The sequence below is a fragment of the Coregonus lavaretus genome, assembly GCF_964263955.1.
Source record: "Coregonus lavaretus genome assembly, contig: HAP1_SCAFFOLD_830, whole genome shotgun sequence".
In the NCBI taxonomy this organism is placed as follows: domain Eukaryota; kingdom Metazoa; phylum Chordata; class Actinopteri; order Salmoniformes; family Salmonidae; genus Coregonus; species Coregonus lavaretus.
Genome location: NW_028167000.1, coordinates 112,943 through 127,871, shown reverse-complemented (window position 1 = coordinate 127,871; position 14,929 = coordinate 112,943). Strand labels below are relative to the sequence as shown.

The following is a 14,929-nucleotide window of genomic DNA, read 5'->3' as shown; positions in this document are numbered from 1 at the left end:
TCTCTCTCTCTCTCTCTCTATCCTGTTCTCTCTCCCTCCCTCTCTCTTCTCCCTCTCTTTCTCTCTCGTGCTCTCTCTCTCTCTCTCTCTCTCTCTATCCTGTTCTCTATCCTCTCCTCCCCTCTCTCTCTCTCTCTCTCTCTTTCTCTCTCTCTTTCTCTCTCTCTCTCTCTCTCTCTCTCTCTCTCTCTCTCTCTCTCTCTCTCTCTCTCTCTCTCTCTATCCTGTTCTCTCTCTCCCTCCCCTCCCCCCCCTCTCTCTCTCTCTTTTATGCTCTCTCTCATCTCATTCTCTCCCTCGTAACCAACCCCTCTTTCTCCCTCCCTCCTTTCCACCTCTCTCCCTTCACTCACTCTCCCTCCCTCAATTTTTTATCCCTCCCCTCGCCCATACCCTTCCTTTCTCCTCCCTCCCCTCCCTTCTCTCCATCCCCATTCCTCTCCTCTCCCCCTGACAGGGAGCAGTTGATGTTCCCCCTCCACTTCATGGGGGTGCTGGGGAGGTTTGACATGCAGTGCAGTGTGAGTGGCGGGGGCCATTCCAGCCCAGGCGGGGGCGCTACGCCTCGCCATCTCCCGCGCCATGCTCAGCTTCCTGTCTGAGGGGACAGGTGGAGACCATGAGACAAGGTGGATAGTGGTACAACACACACACACAACCAATGAGACACACACACACACACACACACATCATTCAGAAAGCTTCATTATCTATTAAATGTACATCAAATTAACAACATTGGCTGCTGTTCCTCTGTTGCGTTGTCGTTGATGTATTGTACTGTTTTTGGTTTGACCTTTGACCTGCATCTCTGCCTCCCTCTCAGCTGGGCTGCTGACCCCTGACCCCAGAATAAAGGAGAGGAAGAAGCCGGGCCAGGAGGGAGCGAGGAGGAAGTTCACCTGGAAGAAACGCTGAGATAGAGGAGAGAATGGAACTGGACAGTGAGAATGGTCCTGGCTCACAGAGCTCTGTCTATTTTAGGACTAGCTGTCAGACTGCCAGAACACAGGGAAATCACAGCAACATCTTAATCAACATTATCTTCCTCTGAGGGCAGAACTGTTATTAGTAAGTGGACAAATTGTTCATCCAACCCCTATTTTAGCTTTTTGTATGTCCCCTAAAGGTGTTTTAGATCTGGGAAATAGCCATCAAGTAGATGACTCAAATACCTGTACAAATGCAAAGGGGTTCTGTCCATGTGAGGGCAGAATTCCCAACTCCATATAGGCTGTAATGTGTTTTCTCAGCCACCAGAGGGCCATCTCTGACAACACACCTGTCCATTGACTGTCTTTGTCTGTATATTGGAAATAAAATGTTGTTTTTCAGATACCTTGCTATAATATGCTGTTTTTATTCCTTATAAAATAAATAAATGGCCAGTAACGTTGCAGCTGCGAAAAACCAGGCGCTATCCACTGTCATGGAGTGCTGAAAGTCCACTTTAGGGATTCCGCCTCAGTCGCTGTCCATGGTGCTGAAATCTGCGGTCGCAGATACTGTATTTATATTTCGTGCTTTCAGAACTTTCACTCCTGCGTTAAAAGGGAAAAAGTCACCACAGTTCCATCATGTGCCGTCTCAATTCACACCACAGGATGGCGATAAATGCACATAAAATGCCCTGGCAGAACCAGCGGAGTGTTCAAGATGCTTGGCGCTCTGAGCATGCGGTTGTAGAGTATGTCAGTACAGTGGCTGGTGAGATTATTATTCAATTCAATAGATCTTTATGTGTATATCAATAGAAGTCAATAGTGTATGCTGGTATATAATCAAATATTGTGTTATCAAAAGGTAGGCTATTAAAAAATAATGTATTTTCACTTTGGAAGGAATCTCTCATTCTCATGTATTAATAAACATATTTGAAACAAAAATGTTGCACTTTCTTTACGGACAAAGGCAATGTGTTGTGCATTTTCTTTATGGTCAAAGAAATTGTTAGGCCTATACTGTAAAAATGGCACATGATTGTCACTAATTAATTGTCACAACTGTTAAGTTTGAGGATTGCTTGCGCCTGTCCTGAAATCTCTAATTAGGCAACAGTTCCGGTGGTGGACTCACCACGCTGGGGGTGGAGACAATCTGTAGCACGCCACCATCCCTCATTTGGTGAAATGGGCGGCATCTGAATGCTCTAGTATTGATGGGCACTGGAGCAAGGAAGATACAACCAATACCCAAATCACAGTGAGGGCAACGGATGGGCTGAGACTGATTGTAGCTTACCCCGTCCACCATTTAATTAAAATATATCGGGTATTTGTACTCTTCCATCCAATGGATGCAGCGGTGATGAACCCCCAGATAATGACGGATGTCAACGGCAACAGCAATGCCGTGAACGCCGAACTGGAGGTGAAAAAGCTCCAAGAGCTGGTTCGGAAATTGGAGCGGCAAAATGAGCAACTGAGGACGCGGGCGAACGGCTGCACTGGCAGCCCCCACATTCTACCTCCCTCCCCGGCCTATATGGCCGGGAGCTACTGCACACCTAGTCCGTTACCGACACTACTGTGCCAGTCTTCCTTGGGGTCATTTTTCCCGTCGGACGAACCGTTCGAATATTTACATTCGCATTATGCCGCTGCTGATGCTGCTCTAGAGGCGGAGGTTGATTATACGGAACCCACGGTTCTGGATGAGGTGGACATTCTGGACCTAGATTCTATATTATCTCATGAGGAATCTGAAGATACCTGGTAACTATTTCACATTGTCCAATGGTTTGTATAATGTGGTTGACAGGTGGCACATTTAACCTGACAGATTTCTTTGAAACTTGCAGTCCTTATTTGCATATGACAGTTGATATGTCATATACGATGGTGATGCAGTGTTTTGTTTATGTTATAGGATATATGACTGTGTTACTCTAGTAGAAGTAGGCCTATGGAATATAATTCTGCACCTGCAAATGAGAACCAAATCGTAGTAGGAATGATATACGACAACAAAGCCACACCTTCGAAGCTAATTGGATAGAAAGATCGAGCGGACACTTGTTACAATGTCATTCGATTTTTCTTTAGCAAACACTAAATATCGATTTGTTGCAATGATCATCGTCAACGATTACGATTGAGCAGGCAGCCACTGTGCTCTGTGAACATGTGCCTGTTGAAATGGAGGCTAGACTGCATCAGTCTGAGACATGTTGACTTGGGGGGGAGGACTGGACACAAAGTGCTATTGTTTTAGTGGTAAAACGTATGCATAAGAATACCCGCAGATAAAAGGCGACATTCTACTTTTGACTCATTCTTTATTATCTCATATCCAGTATAGTGCCCAAAACCAATTTTGAACTGGAGTCAGAATTGGCTGCTCCACACTGTGCGCTCCACTATTTTAGCGCCACAGTTTGCACTTGTTGGCTACAATCAATATGATTCTATTCTCAGGTCCTAAGTGAGGTTTTGGCTTGATGTCAATTTTTTGGATCACAGTAAAACGGGTAAACGTATCTCTGAACCGAAACAAATGTCTTCCCTGTAGACGGTAGGGGTTGATATGGGACTATAGGGCAGTGAAATTCTCTTCTTCCTCTCTTTCTCCTCTGGCTCTCTGTCTTCCCTGCAGGCTGTATGTGTCAGCCAAGGCCCGGCTGTGGGGGGAGAGCCCTGTTACCACCCTCCAGTGGAGCAGACAGGTCCTGGACAGTCCCAGAGCAGAGGTGGAGTCTGCCCGCTCACTGTGTCTCAGGTTGGACCAAGGTATGAGGAGGGGTGGAACCTAGGGACCAAAAAAGGATGGATGGATGGCTATATAATGGACCATGGTTTTCTGTCAACCTGACAAAATGTCTGGTTTTCAAAGACTTTCTTTCAACAGATGGTTATGATTGTACTTTACTGTGTGGGTGGTACGTGTGTGTATATGTGCGTGCGCGCGCGCTTGCATGTGTGTGTGTGCATTGGTCTCATCAAGTTTAATAATTATAAACAGATCATTATAATCCACGTGAGATCACACCTCTATCTCGTTACCATAACGAGGAAACAGCTGAGTGTGCAGAACAGATAAGATTAGTGCGTACAACAAATCTAACGTTGGGCCTTTTGCACAAACACAATAGCACATCAGTTTGACAACTGAGAAAAGTAGTAGTGATTGTTGTAAGTAAAGTGAGTTACTCAGCCTTCATGTTATGAGTTCAATAGTTATGAGACAATTCCTCTGCATGTGTGTGATTGAAGCATGTTGTTGAATTCACTGGAGGTGAGGGGGGAGGTTAGCACTCTGAGGCATAGAGCTCAGTATGAAACAGGTCCTCAAATCTCTCAGGATTAGGTAACCAGGCTACTCCAGACTATTTTGGACTCAGAGGTAAAAGTACATCACCTTGCCAGACAGTCACTAGTCACATACAGTACTGGCTACATTAAACTACACACAGTACTGGCTACATTAAACTATATACAGTACTGGCTACATTAAACTACACACAGTACTGGCTACATTAAACTATATACAGTAATGGCTACATTAAACTACACACAGTACTGGCTACATTAAACTATATACAGTACTGGCTACATTAAACTACACACAGTACTGGCTACATTAAACTATATACAGTAATGGCTACATTAAACTACACACAGTAATGGCTACATTAAACTACACACAGTACTGGCTACATTAAACTACACACAGTACTGGCTACATTAAACTACACACAGTACTGGCTACATTAAACTATATACAGTACTGGCTACATTAAACTACACACAGTACTGGCTACATTAAACTACACACAGTACTGGCTACATTAATCTACACACAGTACTGCCTACATTAAACTACACACAGTACTGGCTACATTAAACTATATACAGTACTGGCTACATTAAACTACACACAGTACTGGCTACATTAAACTACACACAGTACTGGCTACATTAAACTACACACAGTAATGGCTACATTAAACTAGACACAGTACTGGCTACATTAAACTACATACAGTACTGGCTACATTAAACTACTCACAGTAATGGCTACATTAAACTACATACAGTGGTCACGCACAAGCAGAGTCACTCCTGAAAAGACAGCAGTATACAAACCTACAGACTCACACATTGGTACCATGGTTATGACAGTGCAGGGGCGCAACTTTCACGGGGGACGGGGGGGCGGGGACGGGACATCAAATTGCATTTTTGTCCGTCCCCCCAGTTTTATCATTGGAATGTGATACAAAACGAGGCAAAGGTGTGCTTTAGGACCATGCGGACGCCTCCGAGTGGTCGGGTAGGCTGTTTGGTGTGTTTATCCGACTGGATAAAAAAATATATACAGTTGAAGTCGGAGGTTTACATACACCTTAGCCAAATACATTTCAACTCAGTTTTTCACAATTGCTGACATTTAATCCTAGTAAAAATTCCCTGTCTTAGGTCAGTTAGGATCAGCACTTTATTTTAAGAATGTGAAATGTCAGAATAATTGTAGAGAGAGATTTCTTTCAGCTTTTATTTCTTTCATCACATTCCCAGTGGGTCAGAAGTTTACATACACTCAATTAGTATTTGGTAGCATTGCCTTTAAATTGTTTCACTTGGGTCAAATGTTTCGTGTAGCCTTCCACAAGCTTCCCACAATAAGTTGGGTGAGTGAATTTTGGCCCATGTCTCCTGACAGAGTTGGTGTAACTGAGTCAGGATTGTAGGCCTTCTTGCTCGCACACGCTTTTTCAGTTCTGCCCACACATTTTCTATAGGATTGAGGTCAGGGCTTTGTGATGGCCACTCCAATACCTTGACTTTGTTGTCCTTAAGCCATTTTGCCACAACTTTGGAAGTATGCTTGGGGTCATTGTCCATTTGGAAGACCCATTTGCGACCAAGCTTTAACTTCCTGACTGATGTCTTGAGATGTTGCTTCAATATATCCACATAATTTTCCTTCCTCATGATGCCATCTATTTAGTGAAGGGCACCAATCCCTCCTGCAGCAAAGCACCCCCACAGCATGATGCTGCCACCCCCGTGCTTCACGGTTGGGATGGTGTTCTTCGGCTTGCAAGCCACCTCCTTTTTCCTCCAAACATAACGATGGTCATTATGGCCAAACAGTTCTATTTTTGTTTCATCAGACCAGAGGACATTTCTCCAAAAAGTACGATCTTTGTCCCTATGTGCAGTTGCAAACTGTAGTCTGGCTTTTTTATTGCGGTTTTGGAGCAGTGGCTTCTTCCTTGCTGAGCGGCCTTTCAGGTAATGTCGATATAGGACTCGTTTTACTGTGGATATAGATACTTTTGTACCTGTTTCCTCCAGCGTCTTCACATGGTCCTTTGCTGTTATTCTGGGATTGATTTGCACTTTTCGCACCAAAGTACGTTCATCTCTAGGAGACAGAACGCGTCTCCTTCCTGAGCGGTATGACAGAGGCGTGGTCCCATGGTGTTTATACTTGCGTACTATTGTTTGTACAGATGAACGTGGTACCTTCAGGTGTTTGGAAATTGCTCCCAAGGATGAACCAGACTTGTGGAGGTCTACAATTGTTTTTCTGAGGTCTTGGTTGATTTCTTTTGATTTTCCCATGATGTCAAGGCACTGAGTTTGAAGGTAGGCCTTGAAATACATCCACATGTACACCTCCAATTGACTCAAATTATGTCAGTTAGCCTATCAGAAGCTTCTAAAGCCATGTCTGGAATTTTCTAAGCTGTTTAAAGGCACAGTCAACTTAGTGTATGTAAACGTCTGACACACTGGAATTGTGATACAGTGAATTATAAGTGAAATAATCTGTCTGTAAACAAATGTTAGAAAAATGTCCTAACCGACTTGCCAAAACTATAGTTTGTTAAAAATAAATGTGTGGAGTGGTTGAAAAATGAGTTTTAATGACTCCAGCCTAAGTGTATGTAAACTTCCGACTTCAACTGTATATATTATGTCCCCCCCACTTCTAAAACCAAAGTTGCGCCCCTGTGACAGTGAGTGCATTAATTTCACCTGGTTAGGTGATGGAGATCACATTCTAATTCACAGCATCTACCTGGAGAAGGGTTGCAGTGGAGAGGTGACAGGGTTGAATGGTAATGAATGGGTGGCCGTGAAGTGAAGGTATGCGTGGCCAACTGGGGGAATTTAGCCTTCACACCAGGGTTAAGGCCTCTACTCTTGTGAGACATTCCATGGTGTCTAATGACCACTGAGAGTGGTGAGTGGACCTTAGGTTAATGTCTGAGAAGAGGCTGTCGTGTGAAACAGGACAGTGGAAGAGTGAATGGATGTGATGTGACGGCTCCCACGGTCTTAGCTGAAGGTAATGTATTAATACAGCTTTAAGTCCACTAAGCTCTTAATGAGAGGTGAAGCACTGGCCGCAACTGTCTCCCAGCGGGTGTTGTGCCATGCGTCACTTTCAACAGCGGAGAATAAGCACACACGTCAGCTTAATTGTATTTCTTTTTACTATCATCTATTTGAAAAGTATCAAATGTATTATGTTTTTACACATTAGATCCAATTTGACTTGGCGTTCATATTATATACTTGTCATGCAACAGCTTATCGTTGCATCAGTGAAGCTGCCTTTGCATCAGTGTATTACAGGTAACTGACAAAATAAAGGGAACAACAACATAGTGTAATACTTAACAAATATACTTTGTATCCCTCAAATACTCAAGTGTTTCCTTTATTCTGGCAGTTACATGTATCTTAATACAATGTATTGCTGTAAGGATCTCTACTAGAAGCCCATGTATTAATTCCACAGTAGCTGTAACTGCAGGAAAAGCCTTCCACTGCTTTCACACTTGGCCTACTATCTGCCTGTTGCTACGTTCACAGGGCCTCCCTCGGCAACCAGAGGGGTAACCATGGTTACCGTGTTTACATGAAAGGCACCTTCCCTCGATGCTGCTAAGTGGTTTATATTCTCAGTGACCGGTATAGCATAACCCCATTCTATCTGTGGTGCAGGGATATATGCAGCGCTGCGTTGAGCAGCTCACAGTCGCACCACCACACAGAGGGAAAGAGAGAGACACTTTTATTTCTCAGCTCTGCAACATTTATTATTAATTCTTCTGTCTGTCTTTGTTCTTTGATCCACCATGTGTCCTCTAGATGGATTGCTGGGATATTTACTTAGCGAATGTTCATTCCTGTAGGTCTCCTCTCTATGAATATATATCAGATGGTGTGTGTGTGTGTGTGCAGTGTGTGTGGTCGCTGCTCTGTCCCTGGTCCTGGCCTGTGCTGAATGGGTGTGTTGAGCAGTGTGTGTGTGTGTGTGAGGGTTGTGAATGCAGCTTTGTCTCCTGGGCATTGGACAGCAGATGTGTTCCCTGGCTGCTGCTGAATAGTGGTTCTGTGACAGTCACAGCAGTGTGACGCGCTGGCTATGAGGTAAACAACCGCTTCACACTGCTGACCTCTGTTCCTTGTGAGGGGCCCGGAAAGCACTGACAGCTGTGTGTGTGTTTGTGTGTGTTTGGGGGTGGTCTGATACAATACAGTATGACATTGCCTTACTTTATCCCTCCCTTATCCTCCTCCTCCTCCTCCCTCCCATGCGTAGTCCATAGGTGGCGGGGGGTCTTCTCCAGCCCCTCGTCCCCTGCCCTCCCCCTGAGACGTGTAGCTGGAGTGTCCCCCCTCAGTGCCTCGTTCTCCAGGTCCTGCTCCACCCCTCCGTCCGCTGACAGACCTGGTAAATACACACACAGATTACTATGTGAAATGGGGACAGATTACCATAATATTACCATATGACATTAGTAGGACTAGGAGTTTTTCAACCTTGCAACCTGATCAGGAAAAACTCTTGTCCCTATTGAGGAGGAAACCTTTGGGCCCTATTGAGCAGAAAATCTCAGGGCCCTATTGAGCAGAACAATTCTGGGCCCTACTGAGCAGAAACTCAACTTTTCCTGATCAGTTCACCAGCCGAGGAAAAACCCTGGTCCTTAGACATGAGGGATACTCTATCCATGATTACTTCTCGAACATGGTATTTCACAATTGAAAAAATACCACAGTCTTGATTGGAATAGTTTAGTCTTTTTTTCTCCATTAAAACAACTCTCCATGATTCTCTCTTTCTCTCCCCGTTATCCTGTCTCCTTCCCCTCCCTTTCTTTCTCCCTCCATCAGCCTCATTCTCCTCACCCCTCCATCCTCTCCTCCACCTGTCTCTGTCTCCTGTTGGGAAGGCTGAGAGAATTCCCACATTCCTCCCAGCCAATCACTCAGCCAATCGCAGTAAGCCTTGCTCGCTCCCCCGCTGGCCCATGTTGTCTCAGTCTCTCTCATAGTGTCATGTCAAGGTTTGCATCTCAATAGTCTGTCTGAAAGAGCTTCCTCTCCTTGTCTCCTCTCCTTCATTCCTGCTGATGTTAGAGATATGGACAGGTGAAAGCACTTACGTTTCACCTACCTTGGCTGTCTTGTCAGATCAGAACAGAGGCGGACACAAGTGGAGGAGAGGAAGCCACTATAGACTATTGAGAAGCCCCCACGGTCATCATTCATCATTTATCATGGCAAGAGAAGGAGTGTTTCAGTGTGTGTTCAGTTTCTGCTGCTTCAGGTGTTTGCCATGTGAAGTACAACATAGTGGGATGGTGAGGGGACAGACTTGAGTGGAATAGTCCCTTTGGTGATGGAAGCACTAAATATCACACAGCTAGGGCAAGCCTGTGGGACCTGTCTGGCGGCCATAATGGAAAATGGCCATTGGGGCTTGGTGTGGCCATAAACACAATATGGCCTATTCTAGCTTTGTCTGTGAGTTGTGGTGCTTCTATCACCAAAGGCACAATTCCATGACGTGGCCTCCCCACTAACAGTGACTCGGCAATGTTTCTTAAAGGGAGAGTGATGTTTTTGTGGCTTTTTTTGCTGCCAGTGTACCTCTATCTAAACAAATCTTGCTTTTCATCATGTCAGTGTTCTTTGTGTTCGTTGTTAATGTAAAATCTCTGCAGTGTCATTTGTCTCTGATCTAACCTCTGACCCCCGGACTGTGTTGTTGTGTCCTGAAGGCCGCAGCCTCCGGCGATTCCTCCTCAGCCCCCAGTCTTCCGTAGACAGTGAGCTCAGTGCCTCGGAGCTGGAGGATGACTCCATCACCCAGGGATACAAGCTACAGGACCTTGTTGACGTCCAAGTCATGGCTCGTCTGCAGGAGGACAGTGAGTCCCTCACCCTTATAATAACTGCGTTGGTGTTGTCACATAGCTGTCACTATATGGTGTTTTACACAGTAAGAGGTGAATTTCCCTCCTTACTATGTAAAAGGGTTTGAGCATCTATAGGTGGAAAATGCTTTATAAATCAGAACTATTATTATTAACTATTGAGCAGGTGACCTGAAAGGGAATAACTCTGGGCCCCAAGGTTAAAAGTAGGGCCCAGAGTTGTTCATGGTCAGGTCATGTGGTTTTGGATTCCTGGCCCTATTCTTGCCCTTTATTGTTCCTCTTTCTCAATGTCTCTCTTTGTCTCTATTTGTGTGTCTCTCTTTGTCTCTCTTTCTCTCTCTCTCTCTCTCTTTACTTATCTTCTTCTGTCCTTCTAACACTGTAACATGTGATACTAGACCTCAGACTTCATCCAGGCTTTATTAACCTTAACCTCAGGCACAGAAGGTGACGACTGATTGTGTGTGTGATTGTTTGTGTGTTTGTGCGCATGTCCGTATTTCCCCCTCCTTCAGGTCTTCGTCAGGACTATGCCACCAACTCCATCAACCGCCGCAGCGCCAGCTTCTCCTTCCTCTCCCTTCAGCACAGCGGCGAGGCCGACCTGGACGAGGAAGAGGAGGAGGAAGAGTACGGGCAGCTACCTCCTCCCCAGCCCCGCTTGACCCGTGTGGGACCCACCCTGCAGCGAGGCCTCCCCCACTCCCACACCTTCTCCAGCATACGGGACTGGAGGAGGAGCACCACCAGTCTCTCCAGCCCTTCCACCCCTCAGTACCCCTCTGGAGGATTCTCCTATCAGCCACCACCCCAACCCCAGGCCCTGGCCAGCCCCACACTCAGCACCTACACACCCGACCAGCAGGGCTTCAGACCAGGATCAGGTGAGCAGGCCTGGCCCATGCAGGTACTTGGGTTGCGTTCATTAGTGAAAATGACAATGAAGACGTTTTTATTGGACAGCTTCAGGTTGTACTGGACTCCTCCATTTTTTTTCAAACGTTTTCTCCTGTTCGGTGTCTATTGCACGCAACCCTGGCCCTCTGCTTAAAGTTATGAAATCTCACACTTTCTAATAAGAATTATTGCTTTGCAAGACTCTCCTCTAATAATAATGTTTGTGTGTTTATCTATGTGTGTTTATGTTCGCTATGTATTTTGGGGATCACATTTATATATTATTATTTTTATTATTATTATTATTACATTTGGAATGCAGATGAATATGAGAGTACGTTTTTCAAACAAGCCTTTTTGTGTTGTCTTGGTGGCACATTTGCATATCAACAAAGTACAATATTAGTAGGGCTACAAACGGAGCACTATGACAAGAATTATGACACACGGCATGATGGCCCTCTTATGAAATAATTATACTAATCTATTTATAGGTTTGTGTTCAACTTGTCATCGTTTATGTTAATGTGGAAACAGGTCATTTTAAGGTCACCCACTAATTAATCACTAGGTAGTTCCTTGCCTGTTGACCGTACTGGCAGACTACCAGTGACGTGCTAACTGTAAGCCTCTTGTGACACTGACTGTTCCCTAAGCTCTTGGAGGGTATTCTGTTTCTGTTCTGGGAGCTAAACAGGAGTGGGACACTGAATAGAGAGTGGTGAGATTACAGGAGATGTTTATCTTTGGGGGCTCTTAAAGAGAGTAGTAAGAGTGACACTTATTCTTCTTAAAGAGAGAGGACTCTATGTAGAATGTGAGATGATACAATCTTAGTCATCTGGATCTGTGGCCTTGAATTCATAGAGGAATTTGTGTGTGTGTGTGTGTGTGTGTTCATTCTATTTAGATAAGCTGCGGAGGAGCATGCCCAACCTGTTCAGGGCTCCCAGCATGCCTAGCGTGCCTAGCCCACTGAGCCCAGCCAATCACATCAGCTCCCCTTCCACTCTTCGGAACAGTCTGAGTTTCGACTCGTCCAATGGGCTGGCCAGCAGGCTACAGTCCTCCAGTGAGATACCCTCCTCTTCTTTGTTTTAGCTCTGACCACACACATACTATAAAACTGCAGGGCTTGATTGACTTGCCAGAATTCATCAAATTGAAAATGATAATTCTAAGTAGGTAGTCCATAGATTATACAGTAGATCTGAGGAAAACATGAATATTATAATAATCCATGTTCCTCTCCCCACTAGTCCCTTCACCCGGTCAGCTGCAGAACAGAGTCCAGAGTGTGGGGAACTTCCAGTCGTTGTCGCGGCAACCCCTCAAAGCCACAGCCTACGTCAGCCCCACTGTGAAAGGGCCAGTTACCATGCCGACCTCCACCAGTCTGCAGTCCCTCAGCGGCATCAGTGGGATCCCCCTCCCTAGTAAACCAGCCGGGGGGGTTGGGGGCACTCCTACACCCCCCCGGAGTAGCCTGCCCCGCCCCGCCTCCTTTATCGGGACCAGCTCCACCCCTCGAAGCAAGATCGCCCAACCCGCACGCAGGTAGGCTACTGTTGGACACTAGGGGAGCACCAACAAGCTCAAAACTAGGTTCTTATTGTCTGGGATCGTCATGTATTCCTTATTTTTCATCTCAATCTGATCTTATTTCCCCCAGTTTATTGACGCCTCCTAAGAGCTTGTCCACCCTGAGTGCCCTACAAGACAGGAGCTGGAGAGATGGCTGCTACTGAGAGATGGATGAATGGAGACATGAATGGAGAGATGGGATCCAGAGAAGAAGAAGAGCTGGCAATGTAGAAAGACCCTGCTGGTTGGGGTCACTCACTGCCACACAAAGTGTTCTTGGGGAATTGAGAAGGCAGGTCAACCAAACTATAGGGAATAACAACCTTGTGTAGAACACCCTCATGATTGGGTATGTGAGGTGTGCTCAGCGCTCAAAAAGTAAAACATGCATTCTCCACCTGTCCAATTTGGTCTGTGCCAAGGGGAATCCCCCCGTTGATATTATGCACTAACAAGTTTTAACCACAGGCTCTATGGTTACATTGATGTCCTAAAGAAAGAGCTGCCACTTTATGCTAATTAAGCCACAGAATTAGTTTTTTTTACTTTGGAACTGATAAATAAAAAGTGTATTTTCTCTTAACGGAGATACTGCTAAAACAAAATCAAAATCACTCCCTATTGTCTGGGTGTATTTGGTCTAATTTTTACATGGCAAGGTATATTAAAATAAATATATATGTAGTATTTATTATCTTATGATTAGTGTACAGACTAAAGTTAACTTTCAGTGTGCATTGTTGGGATGCTGATCGTATTGATGCAATATTCTTCTTGAATTTTTTTATGTGAAGCATATTAACCAAATTAAAGCTAATGTCTGAATTTGTTTACAAAATGTCTCACCAAGACAGGGAAATGACTTCAAGTTGTGTTTTGGACACTTTTTAAACTATAAAGATTCACTGGTGTATCTATGAAATATTTGTAATTGTTGCACTGATTGTACAAGTGTGAATTGAAATCTAAGTGTTTTTGTTCATTTTATTTGTGATATTGCACTTTTATGGTTAATTATACTTTTGTTGATGAGGAGCACGGTAGATGTTTTGTCTTTTGGGATGAAGGATTTCTTTTAAAAGATCATTTATGTATAATACTCTCACATTCTGTTTTTGTTTCAGTTTAAAAAAGCAGGTTAGTATTCACAGCACGTCTCACCAACTCTTTCTCCAAAACACTTTTTTTTACTGTATTTAATTGAATGGGTGTATTTGTTTTAAAAACCGAACTAAAATAAAATATTTTTAAATTATTACATTTTTTGTTGATTATTTGAACCTCTTCTACTGTTATTCTGATATTCAACATTCTGTCTCTAGAGTTAGTAGGCTACTGGCTATTTCCACAGGTGAAGTTCTTACATTTTCGCTAGGTTTGTCAGATTGATTGTATTCAGGTTCATTATCAAAGGACATGTAATGCTTTCTGTTTTAAGCCTATCCCAAACATTAACCATTCACAGTTAATGCCTAACTTTAAAAATGTGGAGTTAATGCCTAAACATAACCTTAATCACTTTGAAATTTGAAGTTCGAGAAACATGGATGAACGTCTAATTATAATGTGAGACCGAGAGCTAGTTGCAGCATTACTAGAGTAGAGTAGCCTACATCTGATAGAATACTCTATTTGGCAGTTCGCATTAGTGAACAGTCAATGCCACAGGCTTGTATATACGGTACCTGTAGGCCTACTGTTCAAGGTTTTAATAAAACAAGCGTTCCCATACCGGGAGTCGAACCCGGGCCGCCTGGGTGAAAACCAGGAATCCTAACCGCTAGACCATATGGGAGGTCTGAAAAGCTGAAGGTCGAAAGATCTAGCAGTAATACAATAGTGAAATCCACAGCAGTGTTTCCAAACCCTCGAGTACCCCCAACAGTACACATTTTTGTTTTAGCCCTGGACAAAAAAAAATATGTACGGAGGGGGGTATTCGAGAAGCATGGTTGGGAAACTGCTGTAGACAACATAATGTTCAATGATGTTTTAACAAAACAGTCGTTCCCATACCGGGAGTCGAACCCGGGCCGCCTGGGTGAAAACCAGGAATCCTAACCGCTAGACCATATGGGAGGTCATAAGCGTTGGAAGGACTATAGACTATTTGTTCCGTCTACACGCGACGGATGACATGTTTATACTTTCTTTCATCATTCAATCCATTCTTCTCATATTTTTAATAATAAACAGCGATTAAAACGACACTTTTAAACGACAGTGTTGTCAAAATACAGCCAATAAAAGCGATAACAGTAG

At 44.2% G+C, this 14,929-nt stretch overlaps 1 protein-coding gene and 1 pseudogene across 2 annotated transcripts in view; both read left to right on the top strand.

The window, feature by feature from the left end:
- LOC311114009 (small ribosomal subunit protein uS9m-like) overlaps positions 1 to 1,338 on the top strand; it is a 3,797-nt pseudogene extending 2,459 nt beyond the window's left edge. The window contains exons 3-4 of the transcript XR_014615193.1: positions 434 to 629; positions 827 to 1,338. The product of XR_014615193.1 is annotated as a small ribosomal subunit protein uS9m-like (transcript). The remainder of the gene's footprint in view (positions 1 to 433; positions 630 to 826) is intronic.
- Positions 1,339 to 2,292: 954 nt separating this feature from the next.
- LOC311114008 (SLAIN motif-containing protein 1-like) lies at positions 2,293 to 12,831 on the top strand (the record flags this gene model as incomplete). Its single annotated transcript, XM_084189274.1, has 10 exons — positions 2,293 to 2,714; positions 3,296 to 3,325; positions 3,511 to 3,513; positions 3,595 to 3,728; positions 8,563 to 8,694; positions 10,028 to 10,177; positions 10,702 to 11,070; positions 11,994 to 12,155; positions 12,343 to 12,640; positions 12,756 to 12,831. 10 exons carry the CDS (start codon positions 2,293 to 2,295, stop codon positions 12,829 to 12,831), a joined length of 1,776 nt encoding a protein of 591 aa, XP_084045400.1.
- Between the last annotated feature and the right edge of the window lie 2,098 nt (positions 12,832 to 14,929).